General features: G+C 41.0%; 1 protein-coding gene across 1 annotated transcript in view; it reads left to right on the forward strand.

Moving 5' to 3' along the window:
• The window catches only part of TM9SF4 (transmembrane 9 superfamily member 4), a 61,536-nt gene that overhangs the window by 22,638 nt on the left and 22,928 nt on the right, over positions 1–15,970 (forward strand). The window contains exons 2-5 of the mRNA XM_069073924.1: positions 5,212–5,328; positions 7,518–7,617; positions 14,644–14,812; positions 14,921–15,050. Of these exons, the coding sequence (XP_068930025.1) occupies positions 5,212–5,328; positions 7,518–7,617; positions 14,644–14,812; positions 14,921–15,050 (516 nt within the window). The remainder of the gene's footprint in view (positions 1–5,211; positions 5,329–7,517; positions 7,618–14,643; positions 14,813–14,920; positions 15,051–15,970) is intronic.

Genomic DNA, 15,970 nt, shown 5'->3' on the forward strand with positions numbered 1-15,970 from the left:
ATAGCTTTTAAAAATCTCAGTTGGTTTAGTTCCTTGTGCATCCACATCAGTCACTTCAGTTAAACCTCATTTCTCTTTGGAATTGGAATTGTTTCCCTCTTTGTGTACAAGAATTTCCATCTTGAGGGTTTTTCAATCCTTCTGGGCTGACTTCTCCTATAAAGAATTTTAGTCCATGAGGTCCTGCTATTTATTAACTCTTTGAAATGTGCTTTCCACAAATATGTGGTATATGCCTAGCCTTCCCAATCACAAATTCTAAGAGGGTGTGTTTACTTTCTCCCAGAATTACATTATTTCTATCCCAGCAACCAGTATATCTCCCTGTTAGTAAGTCACAATCCTTTCAGCTTACCTTTTTCCCTTCCCCTCACCCTTTTTCTCCTCCATTCTTCTATATATAATGTGTGTGGAGGTATATCTGTATAATTTGAAGACAGCATTCATATTCCAAGTTTTCTCTTGTCCCAGCTAAGCACCCATGAAAAGGACTCGGCAAAATGATGTCATTTATCCTTATTAGGTGTGAAACAGGACTAGAAATTGCTGTCTCTTGCTGGTATATACTGTATCTCTTCTTGCAGTAGTAATTATCAGACACTAACCTGTTTTGGTTTTTGACTAACCTGTTCCTGGAAATGTAATGTTAAAGATACTAATAATTATAGCTTACATTTATAGCTTACTCTAAAATTTATTTTTCTCATATCAGCCCTTTGAGATAGGTCGTCAGATGATTCATGTGAAAGAAATATATAAACTGTTAAGTTCTATATAACTATAAGGTGATATTATTAAGATTATGGAACCCAAATCTAGAAGGAAGCATCAAGTCTACTCCCTCATTTAAAATAGTTGAGAACCACAGAGGTTAAATAACTTGCCCAAAGTTATTTAAGTAGGTAGTCAGTAGCAGAGCTAGGTGGTGGAGTGGATAAGTGCTGGGCATGGAGTCAGGAAGACTCATCTTCCTGAGCTCAAATCTGACCTTAAACAGATAATAGCTGTGTGACCATGGGCAAGTTACTTCACCCTGTTTTCTATCTACCAGGTGATCTGGAGAAGGAAGTGGCAAACCACTCTAGCATCTTTGCCAAGAAAACCCCAAATAGGGTCATGAAGGGTCAGACACTATTGAAACCACTGAACAACAAAGGCAAAGCTAGCTGGTATTCAGACCACATATTCTAACTCCAAATCCTATGCTCATTCCACTATGGAAATGTAAGATTCGTTCTTATTCTGCTGTACAAATAAGATCTGACCCAAATTGTAACAGGCCATTGGCCAGCTTTATATTTACCTATCTTTCAGCATTTATCACTTCCTACTTTACATGGTAGATGTAAAGATTGTACATATACAGGTATACATTGTAAATATACAGATCTCATCTGCTCTTCTAGAGTGTAAGCTTATGGAGGTCAGACATAACAGTCTTCTTAATCAGTTTGGTGTCTCAGGGCCATGCACACAGAATCATAGAGTATCCAAGAAGGAAGAAACCTTATAGATGTTCTAGACCAACCCCTCTCACTTCTGAAAAAGAAACTGGTGCCCCAAAGGTCCTGCAGAGGGAATAATAATGGCAGAGCTCAGACTATAAGCCGTAATAGGTGCTGAATTAAATAAATATTTGTTGAATGAAGTTTCAGGGAAGCAGTTTTCAGCTCATTATCATTCACCAGTAAATCAACAAGCATTCATTAACCGTCCACTTTGTGCTCGAGATACAGAAACAAAAATGAAATAAAGTTAAGTCCTATGGGGGAGAAACAACTTGCACACAAATAAGCATAAACAAATAAATGCAAAGTAAATATGGGGGTAGCCACCTAATAATTAGAAAGATCAGGAAGAGCTTTGTAAAGAAAGGCCATCTTCCTGAACTTAAAATTCCTGCACTGCACCCAGTCTGTTAGCCTTCTCTGACCTCCTCTAAACACTTCTTTCATTCTATTTCTATGATAATTATTTCTGCTTATATCTCATCCCTCCTCCTCAAAACTCTTCATTTGAGTGGAGTTTTGAAGGAAATGAGGAATTCTAAGAGGCAGAGGTTGGGCGGGAAAAGCCACCATAAAGACACTGAGATGGGAAATGGAATGTCCTGTGAGAGATCTTCCTACCAAATTGAACCTTTCAAGGATGGAATGAAGCTTGGATGACTATTCCTTGTTGGGGATATTGTGAATGAGATGAACTCTTCTGAGAATTGTGTTAGAGTTAACCTTGAAGATCCTTCTAATCCCTAGATTCTCTGATTCTGCCCCCAGGGACCATAGAGAATTCTTTTCCATGTTCTGCCTGACTGTAACCCTTTAGGTGTTTGAAGACAGTGATCATGTTACCTGGAATTTTTATTCCACTCAAGTGTCAGTTATCCTAAAGGTAATTCTGCCTTTTAACTTGTTTCTTGTCATACGTAACTTTTTGTTTTTATTCATTCACTCGAGAAATGCTTATTAGGCACCTGCTAGGTGTGCTACATACAGTAGGTACTTTAAATATGTGGAGTAGTGAATTGTACATTCCTTGCTTTCAGGGAGCTTGGTGAGATGGAGGGAGGAGGGAGGGGCTAGGTCTTTGGAATAAGGGGAGATTTAAATAGGTAGAGATGTGAAATGAGTCCATTCTAAGCAAGGAGGTAGGAGAGGGTCCAGTTTTAGTGGAGAGAGAACCAACCTCTTTGTTGTGATCCATTTTACTTCCTGCATCTTTCTGTTTCAAAGCTTTCTTGTGAATCTGAATTAGAGTTGACTGGCTTTGACTCTTCATTTCACCTTGCAACTTGAGCTCTTTTGGAGCCCTTGAATTCCCTTGGGCAGCTTAGTTGAGGTAAGATCTCTAGATTCAGTTTCAGAAGGGGTGGAACTGAAGTGAATTATTGGATTTAATCAAATTGGGAGCCAAAAGAGATTGTAAGCATCTTTCTAAGCATCAAATCACATACCAGTAGGGCAATGGCTAGTGTCTCATATACTGGGGTAAAATGTATGTGGTAAGGACAAAGGAGAGATCCAGATAAAGTGCTTTAGGAAATATAAAAGTGTGAGAGATGCAAAGTGTTTGTTATATGAAGGCCAAGAAAGGAAAATCATGTTTTGCCTAGGTTTGTGGTGAGGTGAATGGGATCAGGAAAAGCTTCGTGGTTAAGGTGACATTTGTTCTGTCTCTTAAATCCTAGACCCCAGATTGAGAGAGGAAGGGTCTGGGAAAGGACATTTCAGCCTTTCCTCACAATCCTGTGAGGCTGTTCTATGTTATTAATCACTATTTTATAGCTGAGCCAATTGTGTCTCAGAAAGGGCAAATGACACTTGCTCAAAGTCGCATAGCTCATAGATGTTACAGCTGGGTCTCCTGCCTCTAAAGTCAGTGCTTTTCCCCATTTCACAATGTTATCTCTTAGCAAATTGTTAGCAGAGGCATGGAAGTAAGAAAGCATAGGACCTACCGTGTTTCCCCGATAATAAGACACTGTCTTATTATTTTTTTGGACAGAAAAACACCAGAGGGCTTATTTTAATGAACATTGACAGCAATTTTAATAAACAGGTAAATGTGAACAAAAAAATGTACCTTTATTCAATAAGCAAATCAATGGGGAAGAACAGGATGACGCGCTCACTGCTGCAGCTCTGATTGGATGCAGCTCAGAGCGCGGCGTGCGTTTCACGGGGGGGACGGTGCATACAGAGGGTACCGTAATGTAGCGTGTAGTGCAGGGGATCACCTTCACTACAGTAGCAATCTCAATAGGGCTTATTTTCGGGGGAGGGCTTATTTTAGAGGAATCTTACACAGTAAGGGGAGGGCTTATTTTCGGGATAGGTCTTATTATCGGGGAAACACGGTATGTAGCAGGGACTTGGAGAAGTCCAATTTTCTTAAAGCATCAGGGAAATGAGATAGCAAGAAGGGGCTAGAAAAAGTAGAGTGGCACCAGATTGTTATGGAACTAGAATGGCAGACCAAGGAAGAGTCAATAGAAAGCCATTTGAGTGTTTTGCGAAGTAACTTGGTCAGATGTATGCATATGGAAGATTATTCATTTATCTACCTGATTAGACCATGTAGTATTGATATATAGTCAAGAGGTAGGTGCATATTAAGGATGAAAAGCATAATTGTCTGGAGTTGAAGGAAAATAGCCACAGAATTCCAGTGATTGGATGGGGCAGGATTCATTTCTAATGAATCCAGGCAAGTTTTATTGAGAAAGTAGAATCTTTCTTGAGGGTAAAGATTATATTGTTTTTCATCTTTGTATCAGCATTTTGGGGAGATGGTGTGGAGAATCTGGACCTGTGATTTCATTAGTGTACATCACCAGTGTGAAAACTATCTCCATACATGCAGATTGGCAATTTATTTGTAATCTATAGTCTGAATGAGAATTAAAGTCACTTGCTTCAAAATCCAACCTCAGACACATAACATATAACAAGGTCATATTGCTATCATGTGTCCACATATACTAAGGAAGACCCAGGCCCTCCTCATTCCAAAGCTGGCTTTCTCTACAATGCCACTGTATTTTATCACTCCCAACACAGTGAACAACTAATAAATGTTGGTTGGATTGAACTGAATATCCCATTTTGAATTCTGATTTGTTCAAATGATGGCAGAAACATTTTGTCAGATTGGTGGGATTCCAGGTACTTGTTGTTTTGGAGAAGACAGCTTCCTGGGGAAGTAAGACAGTTGGGATGAGGAACAGAGCAATTTCTGTGGACATTATTGAGGTCTTTTCTGCTAGGTAAATGGGTCAAGAAAAAGGATGAACTAGTAGGAAGGACCTTATGAGAGGTCCGGCTTCTATTTCTAGCCTTGTCCCTCATTTTCCATTTTGGTACCCATTTCATGGGAAGAAAAATGACTACCTTATAGAGCCACTGGAAAACAGCAAATACAAAATGGTTTGGCCTTTGCGGAGAAAAATACTTTGTCAATAGCAAGATTGATTGAGGTTTATTTTGAATGACTTTATCTGCCCATTGGGTAACAGTCAGAAGACCTGAGTTTGGATCCCACCTTTGTTAGGCATCACATATGTGATGTTGAGCAAGTCACTTAGCCTTTCCATTCTCCAACTTCCCTCATCAAAGTGAGGGAGATAGATTAAATGATGCCTAAGGCCCCTTCAGATCAAAATCCAATGATCCTTCCTGCTTCATCCAACCTAACCTTTCTTCTTCCTGATAGGGCTGGTTGCTGCCACAGGCCCTTGGACTTCTCTCTCTTATTTGTGGAACAAGCTCCTTCTATGTCCCTGGGGTTGCACCAATCAACTTCCACCAGAATGACCCTGTAGAAATCAAGGTAAGTGTAAGCTATGTTGGAGAAAAGAAACAGGTGGGATGGAGAGCCCTTGAGTTAACAGAAGAATTCTTCATCCTCAGATGGGAGAGGAGGGTGCTAGATGTCCTACTTGCCTTTACTTTGGGCTGGTTCCTCACTTCTCTAGTATTTGGGCTTTTGGACCAGATAAATGACTATCCTGACCTCTTTTTGTATCCAGATATGGAGATACTCACTAGGCCTGGAACTCTTTAGTGTACTCATTTTAGTGGGGGTTTTGGGAGGGGGGAAGGTTAGTTCCTAGTTTAGTTACAGGACAGGATGATTCCTGCTGCTGCTACTATACCATGTAAACCCCCTTTTTGTTTCAGTTTTGCCCCCAGATGTGGCTATAGGAGATTTTATCTAATGGATAATTTAAAGATCTTAGATCTATTCCTAGCTCTTCCTACATCTCACTTTATGACCTTGGTCAAAGCAAAGCACTTACCTTCTATATGCCTCAGTTTCTCCACCTATAAATTGAGAGATAATAATATTTTCTTTCTCTGCACCTCAAAGATTGTCAAAGAGATTGTCCTTAAACAATGTGATATAAATTTGACTTGGTATTCTCATTAAGTACATTTTATTAAGTATTGTATGTTTACTCATTAAGTACATAATATTTTAACATTCCCTCCACAAAAGTGCTCCCTCGTCATAATGTGAAAGTGACCCTGAATTCTTTAAAGCTACACCTAATGGAGGGTAAGCCCTTGTCCTTCCATACTAACATAGCTTTGAGTCCCCCTGCTACTATCCCTAATACTTTAGAGGGCAACACCTCAGACTCGAATCCTAGGAGTATTCTGGATTCCTCACTATCTTCCCCTCCCAATCCAAGCTGTTGCCAAGGCCTATCATTTTCACCTTTGTGAATCCTGGAATACATCCCCTTTCCTCTGACTCTGACACTGCCACTGCTATGATGCATGCCTCATCACCTCACACCTTAATTATTGCAATAGCTTCTCGTGGGTCTGCCTGCCTCAGGTCTTTCCCTACTCTAATCCATTCTCCATTCAGCCACTAAAGTGGTTTTCCTCAAATACTCCTCAATTCTCGTCATTCCCCCAATTCAGTAAGCTTTAGTGGCTCCCTGTTACCTCCAGGTGCAGATGCAAAATACTCTGTTTCTCATTCAAAGCCCTTCATACCTTAGCCCCCTCCTACCTTTCCAGCAGGTACTCTTACTCCCCACCAGGTACTCTTCAATCCAGTGACACTCACCTCCTCTGTGTTCCAAGAACAAGACATTTCTATCTCTTAACTCTGGGCATTCTTTCTGGCTGTCCCTCATGCCTGAAATACTCTCCCTCCTCCATTTTTACTACTGACCTCCCTAGTTTCCTTTAAGTTCCGTCTAAAATCCCACCTCCTATCTTTCCCAGCCCCTCTTATTTCCAATGTTTTCCCTCTGTTATTTCCTATTTGTCCTTTATATAACTTGTTTTGTATGTATTTGTTATCATGTTGTCTCCCTCATTCAATCCAATGCTCCTTGAGAGCAGGGAATAGCTTTTGCCTCTTTTTGTATCCCCAGTGCTTAGAAAGGTGTCTGACACATAGGAGACATTTAATAAATGTTTAGTGAATTGAATAAAGTAAAAAGAATAGAGGAAAAATAACCTGTTTAGCTAAATTTTATCCCCCAAGAGTTGACCATTGGGGGATAATTTTTTATTTTTATTTTTTTGCTTTTTGGAGGACAATTGGGGTTAAGTGACTTGCCCAAGGTCACACAGCTAGTAAGTGTGTTAAGTGTCTGAGGCCGGATTTGAACTCACTTCCTCCTGACTCCAGGGCTGGTGCTCTTTTCACTGCACCACCTAGCTGCCCCAGATGATTTTTATTTTGAGGGGAGCATGTCATAGCAACTCATGAAACCATATACTAAGATATCAGGGATTACAGTCTGCTTCCAGCTGAGGACAATGTAGATCTTTTGAAGGACTAAAGTCTGAACCTCATAAAAAGCTAAATAATTCACATTGATTTTTGTGATCTGGATGTTTGCTATCATTCATTTTCCCATTGGAACAGTTTAGTTGAGACTGTGCTATCGGTTAGGAAGTATTGAAAATTCTTTATCTAGGGAGAAGAGTATAGTAAATCCTAATGGTTCACCTGATTTGAGTATAATACCCTCTCTATTTTCTTCCCTCTAGGCCGTGAAGCTGACCAGTTCTCGAACACAGCTGCCCTATGAATATTACTCACTGCCCTTCTGCCAGCCCAAGAAGATAACATATAAGGCAGAGAATCTTGGTAAACCCTTCATTCCTCCTGACAACCTGCCCCAATGAGGCATTAGTGTCCTTTTCTCTCAAGTCATTTTTCTTTGGCTATTTCGGGGTCTCTCAGTCAGATGCTGGTCCTCAGGCTGAAAGAATAATTATCCCTAAATCTAATAGTGAGCAGAGTTGGGACCAGAAGCAGTATAAAGCACCTCTGCATGTATCTGGTATCTATTCCTGTCCCAGTAAAAGTTTGTATGTCGATCAGTGGATAGGCAGCTAGCTCTGCAGCTGTTTTAAATATCTTCCTTACTAACTCTCTGTTCCCTCCACATTCCAGAAGGAGTAATATGAAGGGGAAGTGGAGATGAGACCTAATGATCTGAAAAGAGTTTGTCATTTGTAATCTCCCACTTCTTTGTTTTGAACCCCTACCTCTTTCACCTCCTGGTGCTTTATGAACCAATTTGCCTGGACCCAATACCCTCCTGTTACTCTCTGAATGGACAAAGCCCCTGCCCTTCCCAAGCCTATCCTCTTCCAAAGTGCCACATTCCGATATTACCTCTGGCTTCTTTGTTCCCTCCCCTTAACAGAAGATTTACTATGCCTCCTACTTTACTAAGAAGATTGAGGCCATACAGCGTGAATTTCTTCACCTTCATCTGTCCTTATCATCCCAGTGCCCTCACTTGTTCTGCCTCCTTTCTTGTTAAAGCTGCCCTTTCCACACATACTGCTCTATCTCATGTTCTCTTTGACCTATCTCCGTTTCTCGTGTACCTTCAGTCTTTCTCCCATCTCCTTCCCCTTAGCTTATAAACATATTCAGGACTCCCTTTCATAAAATAAACTTTTCCTTGACCCTTGCCCTCTATTCTATTTGTCTACATGTACTTTTGCCTCTTTCTTGCCGACCACTCCTAAATCCTTTACAGTCTGTCATGTGTCCCCACTACTGTACTGAAACTGTTCTCACCAAGGCATTAATAACCTCTTTACCATCAAATTAAATGGCTTTTTTGTGTGTACTCTCTTTAAAATGGTAATATGTCCCAAGGTTCTCTCTACATTGTCTCCTTTTTTGATCTTAAACACTACCATGGTTTCAGTGATCACTTCTATACAGATTATTCTTTTTTTTTTTTTTTGGCAGCGGGGAAGGCAGGACAATTGGGGTTGTGACTTGCCCAACATCACACAGCTAGTAAGTGTTAAGTGTCTGAGGCCAGATTGAACTCAGGTCCTCCTGACTCCAGGGCTGGTGCTCTCTGTTCAGTGCCCCACTTAGCTGCCCCCTGCAGATTACTCTTGAATCTGTATCTCTGGTGCCCCTACCTTCCCTAGAGCTTCAGTTCCATATTTCTCACCCCTTTTTGGGTATCTCCACAGGCGGAAGGAATAAGTATCCTAAAATATAGGCGAACTGCCATGGTTTCAAACACAGTTATCTTTAAAACCAAACCCAAGACATCATATATTTATTAAGCAATATATGAGCCAGAGCCTATGCTAAGCACTGAAGATACAATCCTTGCCCTCTAGGAGTTTACATTCTAATGGGGGAAGACAAAACACAAAAGGGGGGGGGACACCTACTCGGGGCTTTGCAACAGGGGAAGGTGTTTACGGCATTAAAATCCGGAAATTCCGGAACTGAGCTAGCAGGGGAAAAAAGGCTAACTAGCCCAGACCCCTCCACAAAATGGAGGCCCCAGGAAGAAATCACCAATGGGAAAAGGGTGCTCCTGGAGGAGAAGGCTAGAGGAGCTGAGGTGATGGGTAGGTATTCCAGGATGAAGAGGCCTCAGGTAAGGAGGGAAGTTCCTGGGTGAGAATGAAGCCCTTGTGGCATGGTGTTGGAAGTCTAGAAATTCAGAAACATAGCCAGGAGAGGAACTTGTCAGCTCTTCTCCAAACTGGCTTCTCCCCCCAAGATCTCTCTTTCTCTGTCAATAGCACCACCATTCTCACATTCATCCAGCTTAATGACCTTAGAGTTACCTTTTATCTCTTCCACATCTCCCCATCTCATTCAAGTAATCATTTCCCTACCTTTACGATACGTCTACCTCTACCAAGTTACTGTCGCTACAGTATCTCATCCTGTACCTCCTTCTCCCTCTCTTCCCCATAACTTCCCTAGTCAAGTTCTCCTTTCTTCTTGTCTAGACTATTTCAAAAGCCTCTTACCTGTTCTCTTTCTTCTCTAATCCTTCCTACCCAAGTAATCTTCATAAGGAACGGCCATGATTATTGTCAATTTTCTTTTCAAAAACTTTTAATTTCTCCCCATTACCTACTAAATAAAGTGACCCTGTCACTTCACTGGACAGGCATAGTAACTCACTGCTGACAAATCTGTGAACTGATTGGGTTTTTTTAATATTTTGGAATTATGAGAAAAGTTAGGCTCCAGTCTACCTATCTTGCCATCTATTTTGTGTGCCAATCAGACTGAACTGCTGTATCCATTATCCTTTCCTCTCCCATCTCTGTTGAAGGCCCCTCTTACCTCATTCTCTGCCCATTCTATAAACATGCTTGGAATACCTCCTTCTTCACTTCCCTTGAGGCTTCACTCAGATATTATCTCTTGCCCAAAGTTCTCCTCTCCCACTCTCCCCTCCACAGATACCACCTACCCTTCCAGAAGATTCTTTGTTCAGGTACTTCCCTGGCTTTTTTGATGCCTTGATATTCTTCCTTCAACAGAGGAGTACTTGTTATTGCTTCCTCTTGTACCACTCCCACCCCCCATTAGAATGTGAACTCCTTGAGGGCAGTGATTATATAATTTTTATCTTTTTAATGATAATAATTGACATGTAATATTTAAGGTTTGCAGAATGGTTTGTACATGTTATCCCATTGAGCCTTACAACAACTCTGTGAGGAGGTCCTATAGGTATTATGACCCTCATTTTACAAATGAGCAAACCAAGGCTTAAAGAAGTTAAGTGACCCATAGTCACCAGGCTAAAGAAATGTTAGAGGTCAGACTTGAACTTAGGACTTTCTGAGTTCAAGAATAGCACTGTTATCCACTGGAGTCTAGTGGATTATATCACTTTTCTAGTGACCAGACCCTGCTGCCTCTCTCACTTTGCTCTACATGTCCCCCATTCTGGACACAATGCCTTCTACCTAATAAGCATCTGATAGACATTTGTTGAGTTGAGTTGAACTTGGAAAGAGGTTTTGAATAGCAGCTAAAAGGTTCTGTCTGGGACCATGTCAGGTTCAACGTTTTATCTGGAATTTTCAAGAAGACATAAAATCAGTGATGAACTGGCAGCTGAAACAAAGCTGGTATGTTTTGACAATAGAATTGAGATTCAGAAAAGACTACAGGTTTGATAAGAAATTGAACCTAATAAGAATATTTAACAGAGATAAATGTTATTGAGCTCAGTAGTAGGGTTTAAAAAGTATAAGATATCCAGCGTCAGACACTTAACACAAAAACTAGCCTTGTGACCTTGGGCAAGTCACTTAACCCCAATTGCCCTCCAAAAAAAAAAGTATAAGATAAATTAGATATGACTTAACACCAGTTCCTGCAAAAAAAAAAAAGATCTGAGCACTTTGGCTGACTGCAGTGGACCAACAATGTGGTATGATATCCATAGAGAGAGAGATGATAGTCTTGCTGTACCCTCCTCTGGTCATATTACATTGAAGTATTGCATTCATCCCTAGGCCACATTTTAAGAGGGACCTTGATATAGGGGAGATTTCCCAAGAAGGGGAGGTGGGAATATAAACTGTCATAAAATGAATTAGTGAAGGAGCTGTAGAAGAGAGAACTAAAGCAGACATGATAGTAGGCTGCAAATATTTGAAGGGTTGCTGTATATAGAACAGGGATTAGTCATATTCTGTGTGTCTCCTAAGGACAGAATAAGAACCAGAAAAAGAGGGTGAAAGTTAGAGGAAGGCAGATTTGGACTAATCCCATGATTAATTCCAAATAAATAAACAATTTAAACATGAAGAGGGGTGTCTGAAGAAAAATAGAGTAGGACCAAAGGTCTTGTATTTCACAATTATGGTCAGGGGGAAAATACATAACCAGACTAAGAATTGGTGAAATTATAAAAGTCAAAATGGATCATTTCAAGTATATTAATTGGGCGAACAAAAGTACAACAAATAGGAAAAATTTTTCATTCAGCATTTCTTATGTCAGACATCCAAAATCTATGTGTAATTGGCAGAAATCTTTAAGTGTCCATTCCTTAGTAGCTGTATGTGTTCAAAGCTTATGAATAAAATTTTCAAATGAATAAATACTATCAACAACCATATTTTAAAATGTCCAAAATCATTAGCAATAAGGGAAATACATATGAAAACATCACTGAAGTGTCCCCCAGACCCATCATACTGGCAAAGATAGTAAAAGATGGATGGTAATCTTATTGTGTCCTTTCAGTAGTGTCCAACTCTCCATGACCCCATTTTGGGTTTTCTTGGCAAAGATCCTGGAGTGGTTTGCCATTTCCTTCTCTCTCATTTTACAGATGAGGAAACTGAGGCAAACAGGATAAGGTTACTTACCCAGGGTCACACAGCTAATACATGCCTGAGGCCAGATTTGAATTCAGGAAGATAAATCTTCCTGAGTCCAGACCATCACTCCTCCATTGTGCCACCTAGCTGCCCTATCAGACTTAGTACTGAGTGTCATACTTCAAAAAAGTTGCTGATTCTTATATGTATCATAGTTTTCCTAGCAGCACTTCTTATGGGAACAAAAAACTGTTAAACAAAGTAGGTTCCCATTGATTCTGAAAAGACTGAACAAATTATAAGAAAATAATGGGCTATTGTGCCATAAGCACAATATTTGGAGAACTCAGAAAAAATGTGGGAAGGCAATATAAACTGATACAGCTTGATGAAAGCAGGATCAAAAAACATGTGTACGCAATGACTACAGTAATGTAAGTGAAGACAAAAACTAAAAGGCAACAGATATCATGCCTAGTACTGCAGTCATTGTTGAAATAGTCATCTCTTAAGAGTAGAAAGTTCCATATGCTGTCAGTTATTATGGCTATGTTAGAGGATTTCTGCTAGAAATGTACATAGGGAAACATTTACTGGGACTTGGTTAATGTGTCATAATAAACTGTTGACCGATCATAGTGCATTTTAGCTGGTAATAACGTGCTGTTTAACTAATTCACACTAAGGTGGGGATTGCCTCCCTGTTAGCATCTGTTAGGGTTGTTTACTTGTTAACTCACATGAATCTCTTAAGTTGTGGGATTTTAAGTAGTATATGTGTTTGACATGGGAGAAAGGAGGGTCATTTGTTGTCTCCTGTTTCCTCCTAACTGGGAGGAGGGGAAGAGCAAAGGAACTGAGTACAGTAGAATCAGGTTCTGTAACTCAGGGGGACTCAAGACCCCTGGCCTCTTTAATTTTCAAGCAGGGAGCACCCATGACCTCTTGTTCTTGGAGCCTTTGGCCACCAGGCTCTACCACTTCTGGGTACTGGGATCCAAGAATAGACAAATGCTGGAGTCTTGGGTCCAGGTAGATATTTAGAATAGGACAGCACCCAACAGGATTGACTTATGAAGATATGAAAGATATGAAAAGGGGTGTCCTCAGCCTCAAGCTGAGGAGAAAAAACATGAAAAGGAGTACACTCAGCCTCAAGCTAAGGAGAAGAAACTAGTAATGAGGGGTGGCTAGGTGGTACAGTGAATAGAGCACCGGCCCTGCAGTCAGGAGGACCTGAGTTCAAATCTGACCTTAGACACTTAACACAAAAAAAAAAACTAGCCATGTGACCTTGGGCAAGTCACTTAACCCCAACTGCCCTGCCTTACCCCCTCAAAAAAGAAACTGGTAATGAGAAAGGTAAAATGGAGCAGTGTTCATTTTATCCATATCCCAAAATCGCTGGTGGATTTTTCCTGACTTCCATTGGTGAGGGAAAAGGCTGGGGATCCCAAATTCTCTTTTCCTCTTTTATTCCCAGAGTTTCCTATTAACTCTTTCCCTTCTGCCACAAAAGTAGGAGAACCTACATGTGAGTCTTCCTGATTTGTTTCCAGGGATCTTGTGATAGACCTCAGAGAAGCTTTTTACTCTGTCTTACTCCTTTTGCTTCCTTTTCCCCAGATGTTTTAAGAAATGCTTGCTTTGGGTGTGCAAAAGTCTTACTAATAACAGTGGACTACCTACCATGTATGTAATTGTTATAGAACCAATTGACAGCTGAGCAAGTTGTAGCAGATTGATGTGTCCGCTTGTGAGTTGCCTTCTTCATTATGAAACACATTTTGTATTATGACCATCATTAAATATACTGAAATTAATTTTGTTGTTGTTGTTCAATTAGAACAATAAATCATATTCTACTACACTTGGTCTTCATAGTTTACTCTTGCTCATGTAGTGTAATCATCGGCTTACAACAGAAAAAAAAAGTGACAAGGAGCAATGGACAGGACTGCTCTGTGTTAAAAAGAGACAGAGTGCTCCAGTATATTCTTGTTCTTATTTTAGGTGAATGTAAAATGTCTTGCTAAATTCTTCTCACTTTCTCCTGTCCTCCCGTCTTTTTTTTTTTTTTTTTGGCTTTTTGGAGGGCAGTTGGGGTTAAGTGACTTGCCCAGGGTCACACGACTAGTTCATTTGTGTGTATTTAGTGTCTGAGGTCAGATTTTAACTCAGGTCCTCCTGACTCCAGGGCTGGTGCTCTATTCACAGTGCCACCTACGTCTTCCCTTCTTAAAGGAAGAAGTTTAAGCAAATAATATGAAAAGGTATTGGGCCAGTCTTTATCAGCAGATGGCTTTCTCTGTGCCTCATTTTCCTCATCTGTAAAATAGAGATGTTTGTTCTTGCCTGCCGCTCAAGGGTTGTTGTGAATATCAGATGGAATAATGTCTCCATAAAGTGTTATAAATTACATGCTATCTGTTATTACAAATTTACCTTGTCCCCCAGGAATAGAGAAGGGCTGAGCCTCTGCTGAGATCAAGCAGGTGCTCTGTGACGGACTGCTTCTCTCTGTGTCTCTTTCATGTGGCAGGAGAGGTGCTGAGAGGGGATCGGATTGTCAACACCCCTTTCCAGGTGTTAATGAACAGCGAGAAGAAATGTGAGGTCCTATGTTACCAACCCCGAAAGCCCGTGGTACTGACAGTTGAGCAGAGCAAACTTGTGGCTGAACGCATCAATGAGGATTATTATGTCCACCTGTGAGTGGCTCTCCTTCTCTTCTTTCTTCTCTTCCTCTGTGTCCCAGAGAGGGCTGCTCCCCAGTTGGGGCAGACGTGGAGGCACTGACTGGGGATTTGCCATTTCAGCATTGCAGATAACTTACCTGTGGCCACTCGGCTGGAGCTGTACTCAAACCGGGATGAGGAGGGCAAGAAGAAGGAGAAGGAAGTGCAGTTTGAACATGGCTACAGGCTGGGCTTCTCAGATGCCTCAAAGGTAAACAGGTTCGAAGTGCTCAGGAATCTCTTGTCCACAGCTTATATTTGTAGGATGCCAGGTAGGGATCAGGAGAGATGAAGTTAAAGCCTAAATTCATAGCATAGAAAATTCAGTGAGGCACCATTTAAACATAGAATGGTAGGGCTGGAAGGGACCATCCAGTCCAGTGCTCCCATTTTATAGAAGAGGAAACAGTACCAGAGAGGGGAAGTGATTTGCCTGGGTTTCACATACCTAGTAAATAGTGAAGTCAGGGCTCACAGCCCAATGATCCCTCATCTATACCATAACCATCCAGCCTAAACACTGACCTATTATAACCACTGGTCTTAACATATCGAAAGTGCAGGACACTGTGATAGGAACTTAAGGAGATACAAAGAATTACAAGAACATGTCATTCATGAAGGACCTCTCAGTTTAGCTAACAAAGGGACGAGACCTGAAGAGAAAGGTCAGAAGTCAGAATGGGAAAGAGCCAGTTGAATGATATCGACTGTCAGTACTGTAGTTCAGAAGAAGGCGTTATTGACCCACAAGACTTCATGGAGGAGGCAGCATCTGCCTTGGGATTTAAAAGAGGGGTCACAATTCAACAGGCTAAAGTGGACACTGAGGCTGTAGCACAAGTCAGATTGAAGAGGTGGGAGGGCACAAGCTGTAGTAAGGGGCTAGGTTGTGTATTTAGATTGGGCTGGGCTTGGAAAGGGAGGTAGGAGTCTGGTAACAAGAGGGGAGGAATTCCAGGAAGGAAAGGGAAAGGACCATTTGGGCATGATGAAGTAAATCCATCTAGCTGGAATTCAGGTAGAAGAGGGATAGGGGACAGTTTGGAAAGATAGAACCACTGCAGATTTTTGAAAATCAGAACAACATGATCCAGGAGGCATTTTAGGAAAGGCAGTGTAGTTGGGCAG

This window comes from Petaurus breviceps, unplaced genomic scaffold (genome assembly GCF_028583685.1).
Source record: "Petaurus breviceps papuanus isolate PSGF00001 unplaced genomic scaffold, PetGlider_PUasm1.0 90879, whole genome shotgun sequence".
In the NCBI taxonomy this organism is placed as follows: domain Eukaryota; kingdom Metazoa; phylum Chordata; class Mammalia; order Diprotodontia; family Petauridae; genus Petaurus; species Petaurus breviceps.